Genomic DNA, 22519 nt, shown 5'->3' on the forward strand with positions numbered 1-22519 from the left:
ACTTTTACTCTGCTGTAAGCTTATTCCAGCAAGTCCTGAGAAATGACTTGTTGACTGTGTAGAACTTCAACTGCTGAAGGCTACACTTGTCCAATTTACAACTTGTGCATGTATTTCCCCTCATGTAAGTGAGGAAAAATGTAATGTAACTTATGACTTGCTGGCAGTAAGTGTGTGCATGCCACAGTGCCACACACAGGCACTATGTGCAGGCTAATGTAGGCATTTATTTTGCTTAGTAGAGGCTATTTTCTCAAGACAAGGTGAATTTGCCATCAAGTGGTGTTTTATATCTGTTGCTCGGAATGTGGAAGTTAGGGTGAAATGGAGAAAGCAATAACATTGTATCCCCGTAAAGCAGAAAGCTTTACTGTGAAGTTTGCTAGTTTTAGTTTTTCTGTCTCACTGCATCAAGAATCTTCCTCTTCTGATTTTGTGATTTTGTGTCTTTGATATTTGCCTATTCTTTTATTGTTTCAACTATGTTAATTCTTACTTTTAATTACTGCTTGTAAAAACATCACTTTCTGGTAACTGCCAGGAGCTGTGGATCTGAAAGAGAGTAAGTAGTGGACAAGACCTGTGGATCTGTATTTTTAATTGCAAGAGATAGTCTTTAGTATGGCATGTCTTGCTTCATGTCAGTACTTGCTGTCTTCCTCCTCTCCTTCTCCCAAGAGATCCACAAAATGATTGTTGACTTTCATTTAGAGATTCTTACTGATCCTTTAAAAAAATACATTAAATTAATGCTGATGGGGTTTTTTTTGCCTAAAGCCAGATTCAGTGCTTAGAAATTGCAGGTGATTCTCATTATTTGGTCCTAATATATGTTAGTTGATAGCATGTGTGGTCAGACAGCCAGGAATACTGCTTTGTTGTCTGTGCTATGTGGTATTAACTTAGTATTTTATTTTGCAGGAGAATGGTTATCTCACATTGGAGCTTATGTTAGCATACACCTGTTGCTTTTATTTTATATGTAACAAAGCAGGAAGGCACCCTTCTTTCAGAATAGCTTCAAAACACAAACAAGGCCAGATGTGAAGACTTAAGGAATTCTGTAAAACTGTTCAAATCTTAATATTAAAAGTTTGTTATAAATTGTGTAGGTGTAAAGCAACAGAAATGAAGAACTGGTTTTTTTGTAATGTGTAAGTGAACATATGAACATAAAACCTATAATGCTTTAAAGTGTGCTAATGGTTCTCATGTGTCTGCCTATTCTGACAAGCTGATCACAAGAGAACTTAGCTAATGGGGAGTTCTGAATGATCCTGGGTGGACGACAGGACAAGCTTAAGGCAAAGAACAACATGTGAGAGAAAACAAAACTGGCAGTTACAATTCAAACGGCTTCTGCTAGTAGATGAGAATGGTCCAACTGCCATTTCTGCGTGGTTATTGAGGTAAATGTATAAAGTATTTTCATTCTGTATTTGAGAGAAACAAAAAATATGTGAAGCATCACAAAGTGATGGTGATGAACTAGTTTCTATTCCAGCAATAAACCTAGAGAAAGTTAAGTAGCTCTTAAAGGTCATGTTTTTATCCAAATATTTTAGAAGAGCTGAGGCTGCTTTAAGAATTTGAGTAGGGAAGAGTGAGAGGATGCTGTTAGCAGAATCTCACAGCAGGACATATAACAATATCAGATGTCTTAAAATGAAAGCATCTAGAAGTCAAACTAAAAATGAAATACATGTGCTTATTCTGATCTCTCCTGGCTTTTATAATCTGCGAATCACTTACAGATATGTTACGAAATGTAAGGTGTGTAAAAGTAGCACTGAAATTAAGATAGCCCTATGGAAGGACCTTGCAATTCAGTGGACTTAGACTGAACGTCTGTTAGCAGACTGGTGCAGAGCTGGCTGATGCAGAGCAGTGATGCTGTGGCTTCTTGGTGTTAACAGGGTGCAGAAAGCTAAAGCTTTTTGATTAATCTGTGTTGTGGAGAGGGAGGAATCCTATGCAACTTTTAGAGGAGACAATGCAGTCAACTTGCCACACTTCAGGAAACTTGAGACCTCCTGGTGTTGACTTGCTCTGCTAAAGGTGCTCAGGTCATTTCTGATGTGTATATGTACATATCTGTTTGAGTGTGTGTCTGTAATCGTTTAGTTAAAAAAAAAAAAGTAGAATGTGTAGAAAATGTTTTGAAATCAGTCTCAATTTCAAATTTTTGTAATGAACATACCATTAAGAATATTTTTTTCCAACAGGAATAGTGTTACATTCTAGGCTATGCAGTAAGATAAGTAATCTTGAATTAGGAACTCCAACTGAAATGCTCAAGAAAAGCGAAGTTGGACTACTTCAAGAAAAGCCACATTTCATTTTAGAGCTGATCCACTGTAAAAACTGAAAACCAAAAATCTGTCCTAGAAGCATTAAAAAATGTGAATACAAAACAACCAGTAGGAAAAAGTTGTTACATATATTGAAGATTGTCTGGAAGAACTTTTAGATACAAATGAAACCATATACATATGAATGTATATCAGCAATTAGGTTGTAAATATATTAGCAGTTGGCTTAGATGCGATTGTTTCAGGAATAGCTATCAGCTGTTACAAATTCTGTTCTCAGTTTTTCTTTGGCATTTGTGATTTAGATCCATCTCATTTGTACCTCTCTTCTGAATACAGTTCTGAAAACTAGGAACACTCTCTTACCATGTTGGTATTACAAGGCTATTGCTCCAGAGTCCTTGAGAATACAAAGAAATGTTGCTTAATGGAATTCTTACGGTAATGTCAAATTTGTACAAATCTCTTAAGATTTGCTGTTATGAATTCTTGTGCAATGTAATGAACAACAGCTTTAAAATGGTTTTAGACAATGAGACCAAGTTTTTATTGGGTTTAAAGTGGAAACACAACATGGTTAATAAAATATTGCAAAAAAGAAAAAAGGTTTGAATTTTGTCCAACTATATAAAAGCTTCAAAATATATTTTTTGGTGTATTTATAGATTGGCTGTCAGAGCTGTTCATCTTACTGATGGATAAACAGAGGTGTCAGTATTAACATTGCTGTTTGAAGGATCTCATTGAAGTGGAGCCAGTTGTAATACTGTGGTCTGTCAAAGTTGGTGGCAAAATCTGCACTGGCGTGATTAGGTTGTGATTTGGTGAAGCATCTTGGTTTTTAAACATGCCATCATGTACCACTGTGAATTCAGTTAAACAAAATTGAAAAATTTATTCTAAACTTGGAAGTTTTCACTAAGCTGATGGGCTGGCTGGGATTCCTGGTTACTAGTTTTTAATACTACGCTCCCTTACTCTTTTGCTGGTGGTTTTCGTGTTTGATCGATGTATAAGAGAAATGAGATCTAGCTATTGTGGGGTATTACTTTACTGTCTAACTTAACATTTCACATTGTACTAATTTCACATTGTATTAACTTAACATTCACATTGTTTAGTTTGGAGAAGAGGAGGCTGAGGGGAGACCTCATCGCCCTCTACAACTACCTGAAAGGAGGTTGCAGAGAGCTGGGGATGAGTCTCTTTAACCAAGTAACAAGCGATAGGACAAGAGGTAATGGCCTCCAGTTGCACCAGGGAAGGTTTAGACTAGATGTTAGGAAGTATTTCTTTCCAGAAGGGGTTGTTGGGCGTTGGAATGGGCTGCCCAGGGCAGTGGTGGAGTCCCCATCCCTGGAGGTGTTTAAGAGTCGGGCTGACATAGCGCTGAGGGATATGGTGTAGTTGAGAACTGTCAGTGTTAGGTTAATGGTTGGACTGGATGATCTTCAAGGTCTTTTCCAACTTAGATGATTCTTTGGTTCTGTATTTTTATAGTATTACTGCTGCTCCTCTTCCTCTTTTTCCCATTGTTACCTCAGTAGAATTTTGTTTATAATAAAGTTGTCACTTGTCATGGTTGAAAGGTGAATCTTCAATATTTGGTGCTTTAATAAAACCTTAGCTGTTAAAATGAGTCAGTGTATCAGAATTTGAGTCTTCTCTTTAAGATGTACCTTCACATCTTTAGATCATCTTCAGTGTTTCCCAGTTGCTATGAAAACCTCGAGCGTAAGAAACCAAATAGGTGAACTAGATTGGATAGAAGAACATGGAAGAGGGAAGAGTTATGTAGGAAGCATCAGCAGAATTTAAACAGCTTTGATGTTTAACCCAAAATAACTCAAGCTTTTTGACTGGACTGGAAATTGTGATGAATTCTAAGTGGTGAACTAGAGACGGAGTCTTGTTTAAGGGATCCTTTGGTGACAAAAAATGAGGACTGTACTCTTGTAAGTAAGGTGCTGAACTCTTATGTTTTCTTTCTAATGGCCATAAACTATGAGATGCCAGATTTTTGCCTAGCCACTTGGGCATGTGTACTTGGGCATGATAACGTTCCAGGAGTCTGGAGTTGCTTATTTCGGTTATAAGATAAATGATGACTCCTACTATTCTGGAAGCTAACTATTGACATTTCTAACAAACACTGGTTTTTGCTTGGCTGGAGTTCTAAAACTAAAAGAAAAGGATATTAAGCCTTTTAAGGGCTAAAGTACATTACTCTCTGTAGATTTTTGCTAAATTATGTTGCCAGGGAATCTAAATATTTTTGCACATTTCTCCTCCTGCCCCCCCCCCCCGCCCTGTAAAAATTAGGCCATTGCTTCTGTTCACATCTGTTTACAAAAAAGGGGGGGGAATATTGTTTTTTGTTTGGTTTGGGTTTTTGATAGGCAAGGAGAGACATGATTCAATAATATTTGGTATCCTATCTTCCACTTGGGTAATCCTTCTAATTAATTTATGACTTGCTGTGGGGTTTTTTGTGTGCAGTCTCTGCAGTGATTAATCAGAATTTTGAAACTGGCAGCCCATAGCAGCATTACAAAAGACAAAGCCAAACCTAAAAATTGTAACCAATTAACTTATTCTACCTGCCTGAGAGTAATTTGTAGAGAGTATTCCTCATCTTTGTGAAGTAGCAGATGTACTTGAAATTATGATAACTGAATGTAACTTCTGATTTTCATGATGCAAGTGAGCATTCTGTGGAAAGTACCATTCCCTGTGACAGTGATGTTCAGTGCTAGACTTTAGCCTGTTTTGCATTTAAATTGGATAAAAATGAATACTGAGCCCTGTATCTGCTAAGGAACTTGGCACTGGTACTTTTTTACAGTAACTACAATGTTGGTGTATAATAATCTTTCATAGATCCCCGCTGAACTGGGAAAAAACCTGAGAGACTGGAGAGGATATGGAAAGGTCTCAAAGAGGATCATCTTTGCTCCTCTTTTTCCCTGAGCTTTTGTTTTGCCTTCTATAAGTGACAGCACAGAGTTTTTCTGCTCTAATGTAGATCTCTGTGTATGGTTCTGCAATAGGGTAGGTCTTTGCAGAAATCTTCCCAGTGAGAGAAGTGGCTTCATCACTGAAGCATCGTGGCTCCTGTGGGATGAGTAGGGGATGGTAGTTTGTGGGAAGTGTATGTGAATTTATTTTACTACCTAGTCAGAGGTGCTAAATGGCTGAAGAAGGGAAGTGAGGCAGGGGTTTGAGTGCTTCAAAGGGAAGCTGAGAAGTCTGGCTCTCTACTTGGTACTAAAAGTCTTGCTGACTTCTGAGCAAGGTAGCAAGAACAAGACAAGCAAGGAAGTACACATCTGGGAAGTGTGGCAGCTTGTCATTAGATGTGATGGAGTTCAAAGTATCTGGAAGATGATGTAGTTTAATGACAGAGAGAGGATGGAGGATTGTGGGAAGCTGCTGTTTTCTTTCTCTCAAAGTAGAGAAAAAATCCTCAGCCTTGAAAGGATAATGAGCTACTTTTGTTCCTCAAAAGAGTCATAGTGTACATAAGAAGAGATGTTGGAGGGATTACAGCTGGAATGGAATCAATAATGGATTAATATTAACCATAACCAAAGGACTAAATTAGCAGCAGTGTGCTGTAGACCACACAATTATAGGAGGCAACTAACAACAACAAAGAAAAAATTGAAAAACAGTTTGTGAAAAGGCAGAAGTTTTCTTATTGGCATGTTGGGAAGTGAAACCTGCTCTTACTTAAACTGCATTAAGTGAATAAAATCCAGCACATTTGTGGGCATACTTTTAAGAAATATTTACTTTACAAGAAACAGTTCTTCAATTCAAACAATGCAGCTAATTGTAAATGGTGCTTTGGAGGTATTACTCTAAAGAGCATATATTACCATAAATTACTGTTGGCCATAAATTAGCTGGTTTTACAGTTGGAATTCTTCTGATACCAGATGAATTGGTTGAAACTGTAAAAGAGAACAAAACCAGAAAGCGCTAAATCTGTTCTTGATGTTTCTGGAATATTAAAGTACTTCAAATGTGTGAGGAATGAAGGAGGGGAAAAGGAGATGCCTGCAGGAGAAACAAGAGTATGCAAAAGTTGGAGGTAAGGGAACTATAAAATACAGGATATAGAAGGATAAGAGAATATAGTGATTTTTTTTAATTATACATGAAATTAACCAGGGAGAGAAGATAAATGATAATTGCTTTGAAATCTTGAACAGTGATGGGAAGAGTCCACAAAAGGAGCATTGCAAAAGGGAACATATAATGAGATATTTTTGTGTTACTTTTGAGTAGTACTTTCACAGATAATTTTTTTTTTAAATCTGTGATTTACTGCTTGAGAACACCATAAACGTTTTCGTGTCTCAGCCCAGTACTGTTTGGAGCATAGAGGAATGTAAAATGAAAAATGAGCGCACAAGATTGAAAAAATGACGTAAATCAGAGCTCTAGCCACCTGGTACTGTGGGCAACTACAGCACATGCCTTTGTTATGGAGCGCCTCCTAAAGATTCTGAGCTGTTTGTCCCACCACTTCTGTTCCTCACCACAAGGGTTAGAAAAGTTTTTCAGTCTGCAGCCTAATTTATTCTTTCCACAACTGTAGTCTAACGTTTAAACAGCTGAAGGTTTGGTCCTGCACACACCTCTTGCTCTCCTGCTGTCTCTCAGGAAGCAAAATGCATAGGATCCTCCAAACTCTGGCTCTTCCAACTATTTTTTTTCCTCCTGTTCTCTTTACTCTGTGGAAGGATGTAAGCTGGGTGGGTTTTTTTTCTTTTTTTCTTTTGCGATTACATTTTCAGAATTACACTGGTTATATTTATTTCAGTTTAAGGGGATAGAGACTCATCAGAGGCTACTACTATAAAGTGAAGGAATGAACAATGGTACAGCCCCTGGTACAGGGGCTGGTGGGGGAGCCCTGGAGCACTGATCCATACCAGCATCTGCCCTGATCTTTCACATTCTTGCGTTTAGAGAAAAGTCTCTGGTTGGGTATTGGGAGAAAACAGCAGAAGTGATTTAGTTTTGGACATGGACATGTAAAGTTGCACGCCTTGTTGGGTTAGAGGAGTGGATCTCTAGTGTCCTGAGGAATAGAGGCAGCAGAGCCCATGTCTTAAAAGCCCTCAGTCTGCTTTGTGTTGACATTAGAGGGGTTACCAGGGTAGAAAATGAATGTTTTGTTCATTCTTTGAATATAACACAGGGCAAACCAGTCTTTTGCTATTTCCACATCCTTCCATTGTCTGGTGAATTGGAAAGTTGTATACAAATGGCATGGCAAAAATCTTTAACAAAACTGTCTTGTGTAGAGTGAATGGGCAAAAAAACCCCTTTAATTCAGGAGGAGACCATGAAATCTAAGTATCAAGCATGGCCTGGATTAAAGCACACTGATTTTTGTAGCCATGGCAACTTTCTGTGTTATCTCCTATTTTGGGAAATGGAGTCAAGGATAAGATTATTAAAACATTCCTCATATCTGATTCTATTGTTGTGATGGTAGAGGACATTACTTCTTTGTCTGTAGCCTTATTAAATATAACAGTAAAGCTAAAACCAAATGGGTTTTTTTGTTGTTTTCCAAAGGATTCATCCCCCTGAATTCTTCAAGAAAAAATACGCTGTGGATGAAGTCTACTATGTGAATGAGGTGAGTTGTCTGTGTGTCTGTGTATTTTTCTGTGAATACAGAATCAATATGTGGCAATGATTTTGCTTAATTTTAGTCCTGTGCTTACTGGATGTCTCCTGACTTGGTGGGACCTTTCCACCCCTCCAGTTCATGGAAAGTGTCCTTCATTCTTACAAAGCACTTGTAATTTTTTTATTTTTATTTTTTCTTAAAAGACTACCATTTTGAGCTGAACATTAAGGTCTTAATCCAAGGCAGTCTCATAAACATGTTCTGTGCATCATGAGACCTGTCAGTATGTATCTTTATCCAACAGAAACATGTTGCTAAATAGGTTTTTTGCAATGCCTTGGAGATTTGAGGAGATTCCTGTCATGCAGGTTGCATGTCCTAGCTCTGACTTGGGAGCCTACATTTATTTTATGCCTCCAAAGGCCTGTGAGGAAAGGCTGACTGCCTTACTCCTAGTTTATGTTAAATCATTCTAATATTTGAATAAGCAAATATATTCGTATTTTTAAATGCAAGTGTGACTTGCTTAGTTAGGTTTCTCATTTAATTTCTGAGCAGATGTTTGTATACTTATGCACCTGGCCAGTTATGATTTCTTTGGTAGGAAGGCTCAGCAGGGTGAGGGCAGTATTCCTGCCAAGCTCTGTGGGTGATTTTCATGGAGAGCAGCTTGAAAAGGAAGACCCTGATACTTCTGTCCCTGCAGAGTACTACCTCTGACTCACTAGACCAAAAATTTTGCTTTCATCAGCTGTGAGGATATTTCATTTCATTTTCATAATGAGTCCAGCTATGAAGTGAAGTTTGATCCTGTATTTTGGTAGCTGGGGGTGGAGGAGGCAGTGGAGAGGTTGCTTTTTGATGTGTGTGAGTTGGAGTCGTGTAGAGTGCAGGCGCTCCAACACTCATCTGTCAGATGGTGAAAATAGCAAGTGGAAAATAATATGTTTTACTTTTAAAAATCACATTTATTTTGGGTCACCTTAGTTGTTTTGGGTCACTTTCCATCAACAAATGGCTTTACTACAGTTCTGTTTCCTGTTTCCTCACTGCTTAAAAACCCTATTGATGGGAAAAAGAGCCCTTTATGTGAACCAGTAAACTGTCCCAACATAAAGGCTGTTTTCCACCTGGACTATATGTATTGAAGTTAGAAGCTGTTGAAGCTTGCAGTGAAACTGTTCAATTTTCAAAGGTTCTTTCTGTAACTTTTGCCTGGTTTCCCAAGGAATTGGTTTTCCACAATTGGGACACTAGGGGCCTTATTTACAGAATAGTTTTAGGTCAACAGGTGACCAACCTGTTCAAGTGTGTAATCCTGATATTTCATGGGGAGCAAAAAAAAACCATAAAATTGGGAATTGGTATTTTTAAACTTCACTGCCATATGCTTTCTTTTGTTAATATTATTAGTGTGCTATTAAGCTGGTTTAAAGTTGGTAGAACTGTGCTCCATGGAATTATGTCATCTGTTCATTGCCTCAAGAAATGTGTAATTCAGCACCCACCTTTCTGCAGCTACTCTGAAAGCCCAGTTGTCTATAAGCCCAATGATTTTGTTCTCAGTTTGTAAATGTTTGAAAGATACTGAAGGAGCCTAATAGAAGTATTAGTCAGTAAAAGATGACCCAGTGAGAATAACAGTAAATCTTCATTACTAAGTATTTATTACATTGTAACATAATAATATTAATGCATGTGTGTTTTATATGCAGTAGTGCATTGAGGATAGAGTACCCTGTTGTTCCTTATTTGTGTGTGACATCATGTTTTTTTGGCTCATATTTCCTCTGTCTTCCAAGTGATGATCATAGACTTAATCTTAAGTGATAGTTGGTATTTATGTCTTTAAAAGACACCATCAGCTTAAGGACTTCATTTCTGTCTAAACATTTTGTGATCTACTGACTCTTGTTGCATGTCTCAGGTAATACTACAATATCTGAAAGATATCGGAGTGTTTTTGTCTTTGCAGCTTGTTTACTTTGTATACAGCAAACGTTGATGAAATTGGTATCAATGTGATTATGAGGAAGAAAAAAAGAAAAATAATAGCAATCTAAAACTTCTTTTTAGATATCCAGTGTCTTGGCTTCGAAGAAACCTGCTGTGCTCCTTACTTTGGTGAGTCATATTTTTCTGAATAATAACTACTCATTTTCATCAATAAGGAGATCAGTTTATTCAGCATTTCTTTGAACTGTCATTCCCCATCTTTTCCTCCCTATCTTTGGCAAATCTGAGGCCATCTGTGTATAGTCATCTAGTCTGCTGGCCCCTCTATGATTTCAAGATTTGTAACCTCTGGCTTTCCAGTCTGTATTCTCTCTGCTAAAAGCTTTACCTGTTTTCTGGTAAAATATGACAAGCCTATCTAATGTCGACCATGCTATCCTCCAGCCTGTGTACAATGACTCCAAACTCCTTTTTTTCTTACGCTTCTCTGGTCATGTCCTGAGAATGTTTGGGCCTTTCTGTGGGAGTCCCACAGGGATTCAGGGAATACTTTTTCTGCACAGAGTGGGCTGGTAAGAACAAATTCTGGGAGGAGGGAGTGCTATCAAATGCCTGCCAAGTATTTTGAATGGCGCTTGCTTTTTTCTCCAGAAGAAGGATGAATGAGTGGAGGTAAAGCCTGCAAGTTTCTTCTTCCCAGTCACCTCTCCCCCAGCTGCTTTCCTTGACAGATGTTTTGTAAACTTTTCACCATTAAAAGCATCTGATTTCTTGTCTCCAATCTATATAAGAAATGATTTGCTGACTCCGAGCTTTCCCTTACAGCAAATGCAGTGGCAGCTCCTGGATTTCTTGTTTTCCTGTGACAGTTGGCAGACAGAAGTCTTAAGAAAAGATCCCTCCTTAAGCAGTTACACAGCATGAGATCTGATTTCTCTATCCGTTAAGAACAGAGGCCCTTAAATGGTTTTCAGTCTTTCTTCCACTTATATTTGTATAGACACACACACATGCACATATAAAAGATGACCCTATAGTTTTCTTTCATGGTCTTTAAGAGAAATGGGTGGGAAAGGGAATATTTGACCATTTTGTGCTTACTGTGCATTTCTGCACATAGTGTTGTTGAGTAGTTGTCACTCTGTGACATTCTGTTGTAATCAGGAATTTTCATTAATTTTTGGCTGAGGGAATGGAGCTGTGATACTTTCACATTCCTACCACTGCCATGAAGAAATAGAGAGAGAAGGGAAGAGCACTGCTCTTTCTGCTGGCTGAATGGAAACTTGGTCCTCTCCTCCTGTGGTCTCATTTCAGGTACAGAACTGTAACGCTGCTCCACAGGGTTTCCCAGGCACATGTCAGAAGTGTTCATCTGCTGTGTAGCAGCCAAAATACTCTTGCTTATGCTGTTTGCTTGAATGGAAAGCTGTAGGGGAGCAGCATGCAAATTTAAATAGTAAGCATTGCCAAGGCAGTGCATAATAATTTATTTTGAAATTAAATTACTTTAGAAGAAACCTTGCCCATTTATTATTCTCTTGTCCTTTATTAATATATAGGTCTCCTAGCTCCCTCTCAAGACATAACGGAATTAGAAATGAAAGCTTGCCATTTTCCTAAGAAGCACATCCTAACCTGAGTTCTATGCTGGTCTCCTATGAAGCCGATGATGTCTTATATTGGTCTGCATTTGAACAAACACAGTCTGGGGTTTTTTATTCATAGTGATGCAAGTAAACTTATGTATAAGTTTCCCTAAAAACTTACTGAAATCAGGTTCTCCTCATGATTTAAATTTTAAATACTTGTGTTTGGTCCAGAATCATGGTCCTTTTAATCTTTTCCCTTCCAGCGTGGTGTTAATACTGATAGCGGAAGTGTCTCCAAAGAAGCTTCATTTGAGGGAATCAGCCAGTAAGTGACAAGGCTTTTTTTATACATGAATTGTTGCATGGTTATGTTGAATTAGTTTTATATTTCACATTAAAAGATGTTTTTTCTTAATGACAAGATGTTGAATGGCAGATCAAATGTATCGATATTTCTTTGGAAATAAAATGTTTGACATGTTTCTAATGACTTGAAATACAGCGGTGGGTTTTTTTGAAATCTCTTTGGCACTTAAGTTCATCCAATGTTTCTCTTTCTCTGTGTTTGCTTTAAGTATCTAAAACCAAACAGATCTATCCCCTTACTGCCATTTCCACTTTTGGGATTGGAATATTTGGTTTTCAGATTTCAGAAAAATTAATCTTTAAGAGTAGCTTCTTTTTCTTAGTGACTTCCTGGTACAGTATTAAGGTAGATACTAGGGTTTCTGGTATGCACAATCTTCTGAAAAGATGTCGCATTACAGGAGTAAAACAAAAGATCACTTTTCTGCCTAGATGTGATCTTTTAGTGTCCCTTGATGTTGTCTTTTTATGAAGTTTGGCTACTAGTGGGGTGAAGATGTTTTCCTGCATGAAGTATTTTAAAAAGGCAGTAAATAAAAATATATCACAGCCTGCTCTGGGATGTGAGGATGATGACCTCAATTTTGAATGAAATACAACTGTCTACTCTTTTATGTATCCTAAAATGAGATAATGTTCCATTTTAGCTCAAGTGTATGGCAAAAAAGAAACACCCTCCCCCCCATTAAAAAGCCTGTTAAAATAAACACTCATGCTGAGATGTTGACTAGGTGGCCTTTTTTTTTATGATCCTTGACTCCCAGTCACCCCGCTGTATTTTTCTCCATCCTCCTCTGACGCGAGCATATTAATTCTGCAGTGAAGATCATAATGCACAGAATTTGCTTTCAGTCTGGGCACTCACTCATTTGTATAGTCCAAGAGCATGCTTTCTGCTGGGATCATCTTTTCTCTGTGTCATGTGAACTGAAATCTGGAATCTGATTCTGTAATTACTTTGTTCTTTCCTCTACAACCTAAATGGAAACTTATTGGGGACCAAGGTGGCAGACATTTAGACATCTTTTGCTGCACGATAAGTTAAATATAAACTATTCCAGAATATAAGCAAGCCATTTATAAGGAATATCTGGTGTCCTTTCTGCTGTTACAGCAGTATGATGTTCTGTTGCTTTGACCAAGTAGATACTCAGTTATCTTATGCTTTCCAGGTACAGGTGGACTCCAAAATCTCTGTGGAGCAATACCTCCAGTTTTATCTGAGACAGTTCCACATGAAATATAAACAGTTATTAACTCCAACGGTAATTCTTTATGGGAATGATGTACAAAGGTCTATTTGAAGTACCAAAAAGCCCTTTTCCCCCTGAATTTCACTAAACACTAGAGTTTAATTAGTAAGACGTTCTGTTACTAGTCAACGTTGTTAGGAAGCCACTCCATTTAGCACTTGATTTGAGATTTTAATAGCAGGTCTCCTGCAACACTTAAAGGGATTAATGATATTTTATCTCTGGCTTTCTGGTTTGTGGTAAACATGCTGTTGGTGTGCTCTGGGAGGAGTGCTTCTCCATTCTTTAGGGGCGATTTCCAGCTATTCAGCTGATACTTCTCTTTTGAGATCCGGTATATGCTCATCCCTCTACACCTCTAGGCACCAAGTTGTTGATTTTGCTGCCTTTGACAGATCTGGTTGGTGTCTTCCCCTCCCATTCTTGCAGCATGGAAGAGCACACATTGATTTTGTTGTTGGATGTGCTGAAGATCTGATCCCCTCTTCTGACAGATACCGTGCCCTCAAACCAGTTGTCACTCCAGCCTTCCCTTGATCTCCCTGACTCCTGCTTCTGTCTTCCTGGGGCTGTCATGTCTCTCATACGAGTGTTCTTGGTCTGTGTGCCAGCGGTAGGCATGCGGAGAGTGGACGCTGCTAATGGAGGGTGTGGAGGAGGGGATGAGCTTCCTCTTAAACTCAGCTCTCCTCAGATTTTTGTAACTGCAGATATAAATCAATACATTTTATATTTGTTTTCGACACAGACCAATTTCAACACAAACCAATTTCAGCATTCCTGCTTTCCTGCTTCTCTGCCTCTCCTGTATCAAATGTTTCCTTTATAGAAATGCATTTATTTTGGATGTATTAATTCTTCCAAGAGGACTAAAACCGTGGGGTTTATACCAAGCAATGTGTTCCTTCAAACTGCACTCTCTCCCATCTGCCCATGACTACACCTTGTTGGCATACTCTGTCCTCCGCTCAGCCAGGCTCTGCCCTAGCTATGATGCTGTATTTTATTCCTGGGTTCTTGTTTATTTCTATTTTCTGGCTACCTGGCCAAGATGTATTTGCTTGCTAAGGCACTTCTGTGTTCCTCCTGCTCCCATTTGTCTTTTTTCTCCTAGACTGACTGTGCCCCGGTGCATTTGGTCATTTGTTTTGGGTTGTTTTTTTTTTTTTGCAATGGATAATAATAGAAATAATGTATCATTTCCTGAAAAAGCTGAATCTTGCTCTCTTTGCAGGCTGTTCATCTGCTCCTGTCACAAGCTGCCTTTTTCTTGCCCTAATGATGTTGCTTCCCTGCCTTACTTTTTGAACCTTTTGAACTTCTTCTGGAACATAATTACCTAAACTATTTGATTAATTTTTCCACTGTAATAAATAGTCATTTGAGACAAAATGACTACTGTGGTCATAGGTTATTTCTATGCTCACCCTGAAGATCACCCCTAAGTTATTTTTGTCCTGCTAGCAATGATCAAACTTGATTTTTATGCTTATAATACAGCCCATAATAGTGAATTATATCATGGTTTTCATTAGTTTATGTATAGCTCTCTCATATAGCAAAGTATGTTGTACTAAAAAAAGCTTGTACGTCGCTGCAGTCTGTAAAATGGAGAATGGTGGTACTCGTGAAGTCACCCTGCTCAGCGGTGGGTAGTACCATGGTTCAGTGGAGGGAGCATTCTGGATGGGGACTTAAGGCAGGAGACCTGGCGCATTTACTAATGTTGCTCCTGGTGACTCCCCTCAGGTCAGCTTTGTGTACAGCTGTTACAAATCCAACAGAAGTGACTTGCTTTCACCTGCTTCAGATGGCCTACCTGTAGAAGGCAGATTTCTAAAACAGTTCTAAATGCATTGTTTTCTAGAAATACATCTTTCTGCTTGCTAATAAAGGCTAGTTCCATTTTGGTTTTTTTTCTAATTCATGGACCTATTTTTCAGACTGGAGGATGTGCAGGAATTTTTTAAATCTAATCATGTGGCGGTTATGTAGCACTTGTAAAAATGCTTTGAGATGATGTAACTCACCATACAGAAAATGGATTTTGAACCTGTATGGATAAACAATATTGTGTCATTCACTTTAAAACACTGTTGAATAAATCTTTGCTTGCTGTCTTGTGAGTTTTTTTCATCCTCACAATCGATTGATGTAAAGGATGGACAGTTCAAGCAATTGTACCTAACGTTTAAAGTTTTTCAGTGAATTCCTTTTCTCTATGACAATGAAAACCATCTAAATGGCCTCTTCCCTATTGTGTAGCAATATCAATCATTAGGAGACAGACTCTCTGTGTTGAAGAAGAGTAGAAGATTCTAACATTGTGTGTCAATATGTTTTAGATTTTTATCACCATATGTATTCGTTAAACTGACAAAAAAAGGGTCTCATTGTGCAACGTTATTATACAGGAGGTGTCGATTTCTAGCTTTTTTTTTAAACTAATGAAATTGTCTTGCATGTTAAAGGACAACTGAGTATGAAATCAATTTGAACATGCCTTTCAGTGTAGTATTTCTTAGTTCTGTGTTGATTAAATGGGAGCATTAATATGTTACAGATGGCAACTGTAGCAAAATACCAATTTGTTTTCTTCCTCAAGACCACATATCTCATCATCTATGTATTGTCAATTTGCAAATTGCAGGCAAATGTAGAATTGGATTGCTCTATATGATCCTCTTATCATTAGGGCAGTACATGTTTTTTAAAAGTTGTTTATTGCCTAGCAGGATCAAAACTTTGCTGGGAGGACAAGATAGGGTGATTTTAGGTAGGTCATGTATGTGCACAAATTATGTGAATTACACACCATTTTTGTACTCCTGATGGTGATGACAAGCTCTTCCCCTTGAGCTTGTTATTTAACCAGTAACTTAAGATTTGGTTTTTAGTTACCTTGTTGGTGACGAAAATGAAGCATAATTTGAGTCATTAGCTTTATAAGTCTAGCAATCATAAACAGGTGGCCCTCCAGCCACTTGCACAGGACCCACAGCTATCATGAGCTAAGCAGAGTTGAGACAGTTCAATCCTTAATTGTTGGCTTCCTTGAAAAAGCTGCATACAATAGATCAGATTCTCTTCCAAATCTGAGTTGATGCTGTGTTCTGGAGGTCTAAGATCTTGTTTTATACTTGACATTGTATCAGAAAGCCTGTCTTTCAGGTGAGAGATAAAACTGTCATTTAGCTGATGACCTCTTGCCTCTTTGCCATCCTCCAGCACCCTCTTGTTTCAATCCTACTGCCTTTCTGTGGTTTTAATTAGCTTCCCAATTAACAGCAACTAGAATTTTGAGGACCTGACACATAGTAGGTGGTCCCAGCCAGTAAGAAAGACTTGCATTTCTGACAGCACAGGGACAGTTCAAGAAGAGCCTTTAGGGCCAGGAAAGGCAAATTCAGGGACTGCAACAGAGATGGTACATCTCGCGGATAGTATTGCTTTTCTAAAAGAGCGTTATCTGAGCTATTATAAGCCTACGCCCCTGTACAATATTTTCCCTCCCTTTTTTTTTCTAATGCTAAGATGAGAGACAATCCTGTCTTGTGAGGTTCATGTTTGGCTCATTTGATTTGCTTTTGGTTTCATCTGTTTATGCTTGTGGTTAAAGTGAGCTTGTCAGGTTCTTGAGAGAAGAGATGTGAATTTTCAGAGTCTGAAGTCAGCTGCCTTCTGTACCTGCCCTTCCCTGCCCTTTATTTTCTTTTGTTACTTCATAATAACCATAGTTTATACTTGTCTTATTAGCATAGAACTGGTGTTGGAGCTTTCTGCAGTGCTGCAGTGTCTGCTTACACTTGCCTTCATTGATCTGTTTTCTGTCTGACATACTGATGACGATTATTGAAAGTCCTTGTATCTGTTGTTGCAGCTTCAGCTTAATTCTTCTGTGTCTTGGTTTTCTGTGGTGGTGTCAGTTGGTATGCTTTCCAGCCAAACAGGGAGCTCAGGCTTTTGGTTTTTCAGAATTTTTAGATTGATTCTGCTGTATCATTTGTATATTTCTGCATTGGTGTACATAGGTAATAGCTGTTGGGGTGGTAGTAATTAGATTGAGAAAGTGCCATTTTTCTCTGGTTTTATGAGACTTCCTTGTTTCCGAGTGACCAACTTTATTCTATAGTGATGCATTGTTCTATGACTTGTGGCTGTTTGTATTGTGTTGCTTTTCCAGTGGTTTCTAATTAATACCCATAATACTGAATACCATACAGCTTGTCCTTGTTCAATGTTGTGATAAGTTGTTTTCTATCTTGGAGTAGGAACACAAAGCTATTAACCTTCACCTTGTTAGGATTTTTTAAGCTTATGAGTATATGGTTTTGATAAAGAGAAACATAGGGGTTTTTTCTGCTATCTGAGGATGCAGGAAGACCCTGGTACAATTAGAAGTTACTTCTAAATAATTTTTTTAATTGGATTTGTGCTTTAGTTGGTCCCTTCTGAGGTATAAAGAATGGTTAATAACCTGGAATAGACTTAATATTTCCCTCAAAAATGTGGGAAAATGAATTGTTGCCTTATAACATCCTTCTGAGGATCTGTTGGGAGCCTTGGAGCATTTTAATTCTCTTAAATGCCCTAACTGAAGAGCCAACAGTCCTGAGTCAGACAAAAATATCTTTGATGCAGAACACTCCTTAGGCATTGAAATTGTAAGCAAAAAACCCCTTGAACAATGCTTGAAAATCCATTTGTGTTCCACTTAATTACTCAGCTTCTTACTCTATTGGTCACTGTAATGTTATTGTTTAGAGTTGTTGTTTAGAGAGCCCCAAAATAGTTCCAAGAATACATGAATTGCTAATGTAGAAAATAAACACAAAAATGGTTAAGTGTTTGAAGCCAAGGTGAGATGTAAGCTTTTGCTTTGCTTCTTCTGTAGATCAGAAAAGACAAAGAGAGGTTGTTTTCCTTTTCAAAGTCCTCTAAGCAAGCTTGTTTATCACATGTCACATTCAGTGCACATAAAAATGGGAAGGCGTAAAGCAAAGGCTGAAATTAGCAATTCACTGTGTTTAATTTCATTGAAGGGTGTTTGAGGAGCAAAGTTAAAATCACAGAACAATTTGGAAGGGACCTCTGGAGGTCCATCTCCTCCAACCCACACTTGTAACAGTGAAAACATTTTATCTTTGTCAAAAGAAGTTTAATAAACATGTCTTGAACATGCTGTTACTCTAGTTTCTCCACATTCTTAAAATTACGTATCTGGTTTAGTCGCATGTATTTCAAAATTAAATACTTTGCACGTTTAAGATGAGTGCGTGCATTCTCCTCACTGGGATCTATACTGATGTATAGTGAAAGCAAATATTGTGTTGGAATTCAGAGGTTGTCACATCCTCAGAGAAGACACAGTTTGGGGAAAAAAAAAAAGTAAATATGTAGTACCTGCTCTTGTGTGTCTGGCTGTTTTTTAATATTTGTATATTTTGATTTTTTATAGATTTAATGTGAACAACAAAATCCTTCATCCTGAAATTGCAGAATGGTGAGTAGCATAAAATACTTCTCTTTGAGTACTGTTGAACGTGCTTGTGATCTGTACCACTGCTTCAGAGAGATTCCCTCAGCAGAAGCCTCCTACTTCTCTATAGCAGTTCTAATTTTAAGCTGGTTTCACGTTACAGGGTGGAAATAATGTACAAAAGTAAAAACAGGGCTAGTTAACAGCATTGAAAAGCGAAGAATTTATGTAGCTTTTCTTAAGCATTGTGTCTGGATATACATTTTTATAAAATGTGTTAGGAGTTAAGTCACATTTGTGTAAATGTGAATTTGTATGGATAGGAAAAGAACTGAGGATAATTCATATTCTAGCAATGAAAATCAAAGGTAGATGAAAACTGTGTCTGAACAGGTAATATTTAATAAGGTGTTATTACTTCTCTAGGATTTATTTTAACAGCATTAATTTTGTTGAATTATTATTCATGTAACTATACTTTGTAATTCTAGGGGAATTCTGCTGTAGCCTATCTAGAATAGACAAAATTAGAGAGCGTGACTAAGTGCATTAGTAGCTTGCAAAGCTACTGCATTTTGCCAGTTTTCCTCTTCTGGTCAGCATTGCTGACTTTGTCCTCAGGATTGCTTCATAACTAGGGCTTTCTAGTTTTCCATTTAGGAAATTAACTGAAGAAACAATGTAGTGGATTTTTGTTCATGAATTATCTAAGCTTTTTCAGTGTATTAATCTAGAAATGAAGCAAATCCTTAGTTAAGACAGATAAGCTCAAAATCTTAAAATACAAAGAGAAAAGTGTACACTCTGACTACCACTGTTGTAGCTTATTGTATTATGTGCTACTGCATACTATTATTTTTAGTGTTTATTATTAGCACATATGCTGAGAACATTCTACTGTTTTCATCTACATCTAATTGCCAGCTTGAAAACTGTGGAGATGTTTTTTGAAGATCAATGTGATTTCAGCACGTGTAGAACTTTTAATAGGTCACGTTTCTGTTGTTACAGCCATTTTCATTGCTTGGCATGACAAAAAGGTTGTAAAAGCAAAGTGGGAAGAAGGGAAACTGCTTAGACATTGTTGCACCACTGAGTCATGGATGGACCTGGAGATTGCTTACAGAAATAATAGAAAAGTCAAGTTAGAAGTTCTTCATAAAGTCTTATTTTCCTGCAGAGGTGGCTGCTCCTGAGTTCTGGTTGGTTGGTTTGGTGTAGGGCATGGGGTTTTTCTGTTGTTTAAGACGTTGGGAACTTTCAGCCTCTGACACTTCATTATCATGTACCCAGTAGCCAGAGGAGGATTTTCCGAGTGACCTGACATGCTGTTTGAGGAGCAGAGGAAGAGAGCTACATCTTTAACATGACAGTGTCATTTTTGTACTCCTCTTGTTTGCCTGCCTTTTTGTACTCTTGTTAGCAGAGAAAGACAAGGGGCAAGAAAAGGGACCTCAAGAGGGCCTGGTCTAACTTGCGAGGGTTGATCTGTAGATACAGCATGACAGTTTCAGCTGCAGAAGGCTTTGGATTAGGGCTACAAGCTTGTTCCCAAGTTAACTTCCATTCTGGTTCCATTCACCTTACCAAGGTGTCACCTGATAAGCTTTTCTCCTCTGTGGTTTGGGTTAATAGGCAGTTAAATCTTCTTTAGGAAGCTCAGGGATGGACAAACATGAGGTCTATGCCCTGAGGTTGTACTGAGATAGATGGAGCATTGAGGCAGTAGAAAGGCAGTGGTTGGAGCTGTTCATTTTGGTGTAGAGAGAATCTCTTCTGTGAATTGTGAGTGCCAGCCTGGAATTCTGATTTTGTCCTCCCTGCAATCTCACGGGCGAGAGATGCTTGGTATGCACCTTCCCTCCATCTGGCTTTCAAGGAAGGAGAATTCTAAGTGAAGCCAAAGTTCAGATTTGCATTCAAAAGTGTTTTAAAAGGTTTTATCGAGTTTGGTGGCTTTCATTTTAAGTCAGGAGTATGTTAAAGACCGTTGTTAGGATTGAAGCGTCTGGTGAAATCAATATGTGAATGACAGGCTATGTGTATTAAAACGTCCTAAAGTAGGAATTTCCTTGGAATGTCAAGTTATTGCCCAAGAAACATTCTTTATAAAGCAGTAATATTTTTAGAATTAAGAATATTTTTCTTCTAGGAAGATGAATTTTTTTTGTGTTATATTCTAGGATGGGAAATTGTTTCATTTGAATCGTATGCTTGCATGGATGCATATAATTTCAAATTCAGCAAGCTCTGAACTACTCTGTTTTACATACTTGTCAGAAAAACTCTAATCTATACCATACTGTCAAACCTGCTAGGAAGAGGTGAAATAGCTATGCTTTCTGAACCAGCTGAGGAGAACCACGAGCTACAAAAGGCAAATCTAGTATTGTACAGTCTTCTAATAAAATGCAGAGAAAATGGTTCAGTACAGGCAAAGGGTAAAAGTGTTTGTGATTACAGATCTGTTGCCTCCCTTACTTACTCATCCTTTTTCAAGATCCCAACATTTTCTTACTTGATGTGAAACTTAAGGATAAAATGTGAAAGAATTTGACCTTAGACTGGATTTCAGCAGTTTGCAAAAGTTGTTTTCACTTTTTTTTTTAATTGAGTGAATGTGTTTCCAAACATATTTAAACACTTTCATTTTAAATTTTAGGGCTCCCATTTCAAATTTGATACTGAATGTATATGCTAAGTATTGATTTCACTGTTTTGAAAAGAATTTTTTCTATGCTAGCACTTAGCAAAATGGCCTTTTGTTACTTTAGTATACCAGTGTTTGTCTACCATAATTGTGGTGGTGCTAGAAAATAAACATTTAGCAATGTACAGCTCATTTTGTGCCTGTATATACTGTGTTTTCCTCTAACCTCAATGAAAGTGGGATTTGATAGTTATGTGTGGAAGATTTCATATAGTCTGTATTTTGCATTACTTTGATGGAAAGCTATAATTGTTTCTTTGGGAAAGTGATCTGTATATTAATGTCTTAAAGCTGGGCATACGCTTTTTGTGTTTTCAGAGGGCTTTTTTATTTGTGCTGTAAATCTCTTAACATCTTTTTGAACCGTTTCAAGATGAACTCCTGTTCACGCAACTGTCTTTCAGAATTGAACTGTAATGCTTCTCCTTTGCATATGCGCATTACTATATTCACTCCTTTGATGCTAATTCAGTTAGCAAGTTTTTATGCAAAAGCTTGCAGAAGAGCATAAATATATCAACTATGGTAGAGAAATTGCTATAAATAAAATGTGGAAAGGTAACAGCAGAGTTGAAAAAGGGTGAAGACGAGGCAGGACTGAAGTCTGTCTGTGTGGGCAGCATCTGTACTTACTAGGTGGTCTGTAAATGTAGTGTTTCCAGAAGGATAAGGAGGAGTGGACATACTCAGACGTTTTCCGGGCATGTCACAGAAAGCAGCCATTAAGGTTGCACAAGTGCTGAAAACAACAAAACAAGAGAGTTAATAAACACTGAGCTGATAACTGGGAACAGATACTACTGGCGGTATGATCAGGAATGGTGAATGCACATAATGAAGCAAACATTTGTGTATCTTTGAGGAAAGCGCTGGTTTAGGAAAATTACGTAGCTGACTTATGCAAGTTTCAGCCTCAAATTCTGTATGGTCTTGACCGCTTGATAATGGAAAGTAGGTTGTGCATGAAATTTGGTATCCAGCCACTTAAAATGCCCAAACTTAATTTCAGGACTGAAAAGATACTTGTTTGTATTAGAGCTTCTCTCTTCTGTTGGATGATTGACGTGCATGAAAAGACCACCTGCTTATGTGGCAAGTACAAATAAAAGCACACAATGTATGTAAAAGAGGAGAGTGAGGAAGAAGAAATGTTTTTACACAGGTAAAATGGAGAAAGAAAAAAAAAAAAAGGAGTTAA

The 22519-nt window shown here is 37.9% G+C and overlaps 1 protein-coding gene across 2 annotated transcripts in view; it reads left to right on the forward strand.

Annotated features, from left to right (window-relative positions):
• Positions 1–22519, forward strand: part of PEPD (peptidase D) — a 140262-nt gene that overhangs the window by 14944 nt on the left and 102799 nt on the right. For both annotated transcript variants that reach the window (XM_074840155.1, XM_074840156.1), the window contains 4 exons: positions 7908–7971; positions 10042–10089; positions 11777–11838; positions 18591–18635. In XM_074840155.1, coding sequence (XP_074696256.1) covers positions 7908–7971; positions 10042–10089; positions 11777–11838; positions 18591–18635 — 219 coding nt within the window. The remainder of the gene's footprint in view (positions 1–7907; positions 7972–10041; positions 10090–11776; positions 11839–18590; positions 18636–22519) is intronic.

Source organism: Strix aluco, chromosome 14 (assembly GCF_031877795.1).
Source record: "Strix aluco isolate bStrAlu1 chromosome 14, bStrAlu1.hap1, whole genome shotgun sequence".
NCBI classification, from domain to species: Eukaryota; Metazoa; Chordata; class Aves; order Strigiformes; family Strigidae; genus Strix; species Strix aluco.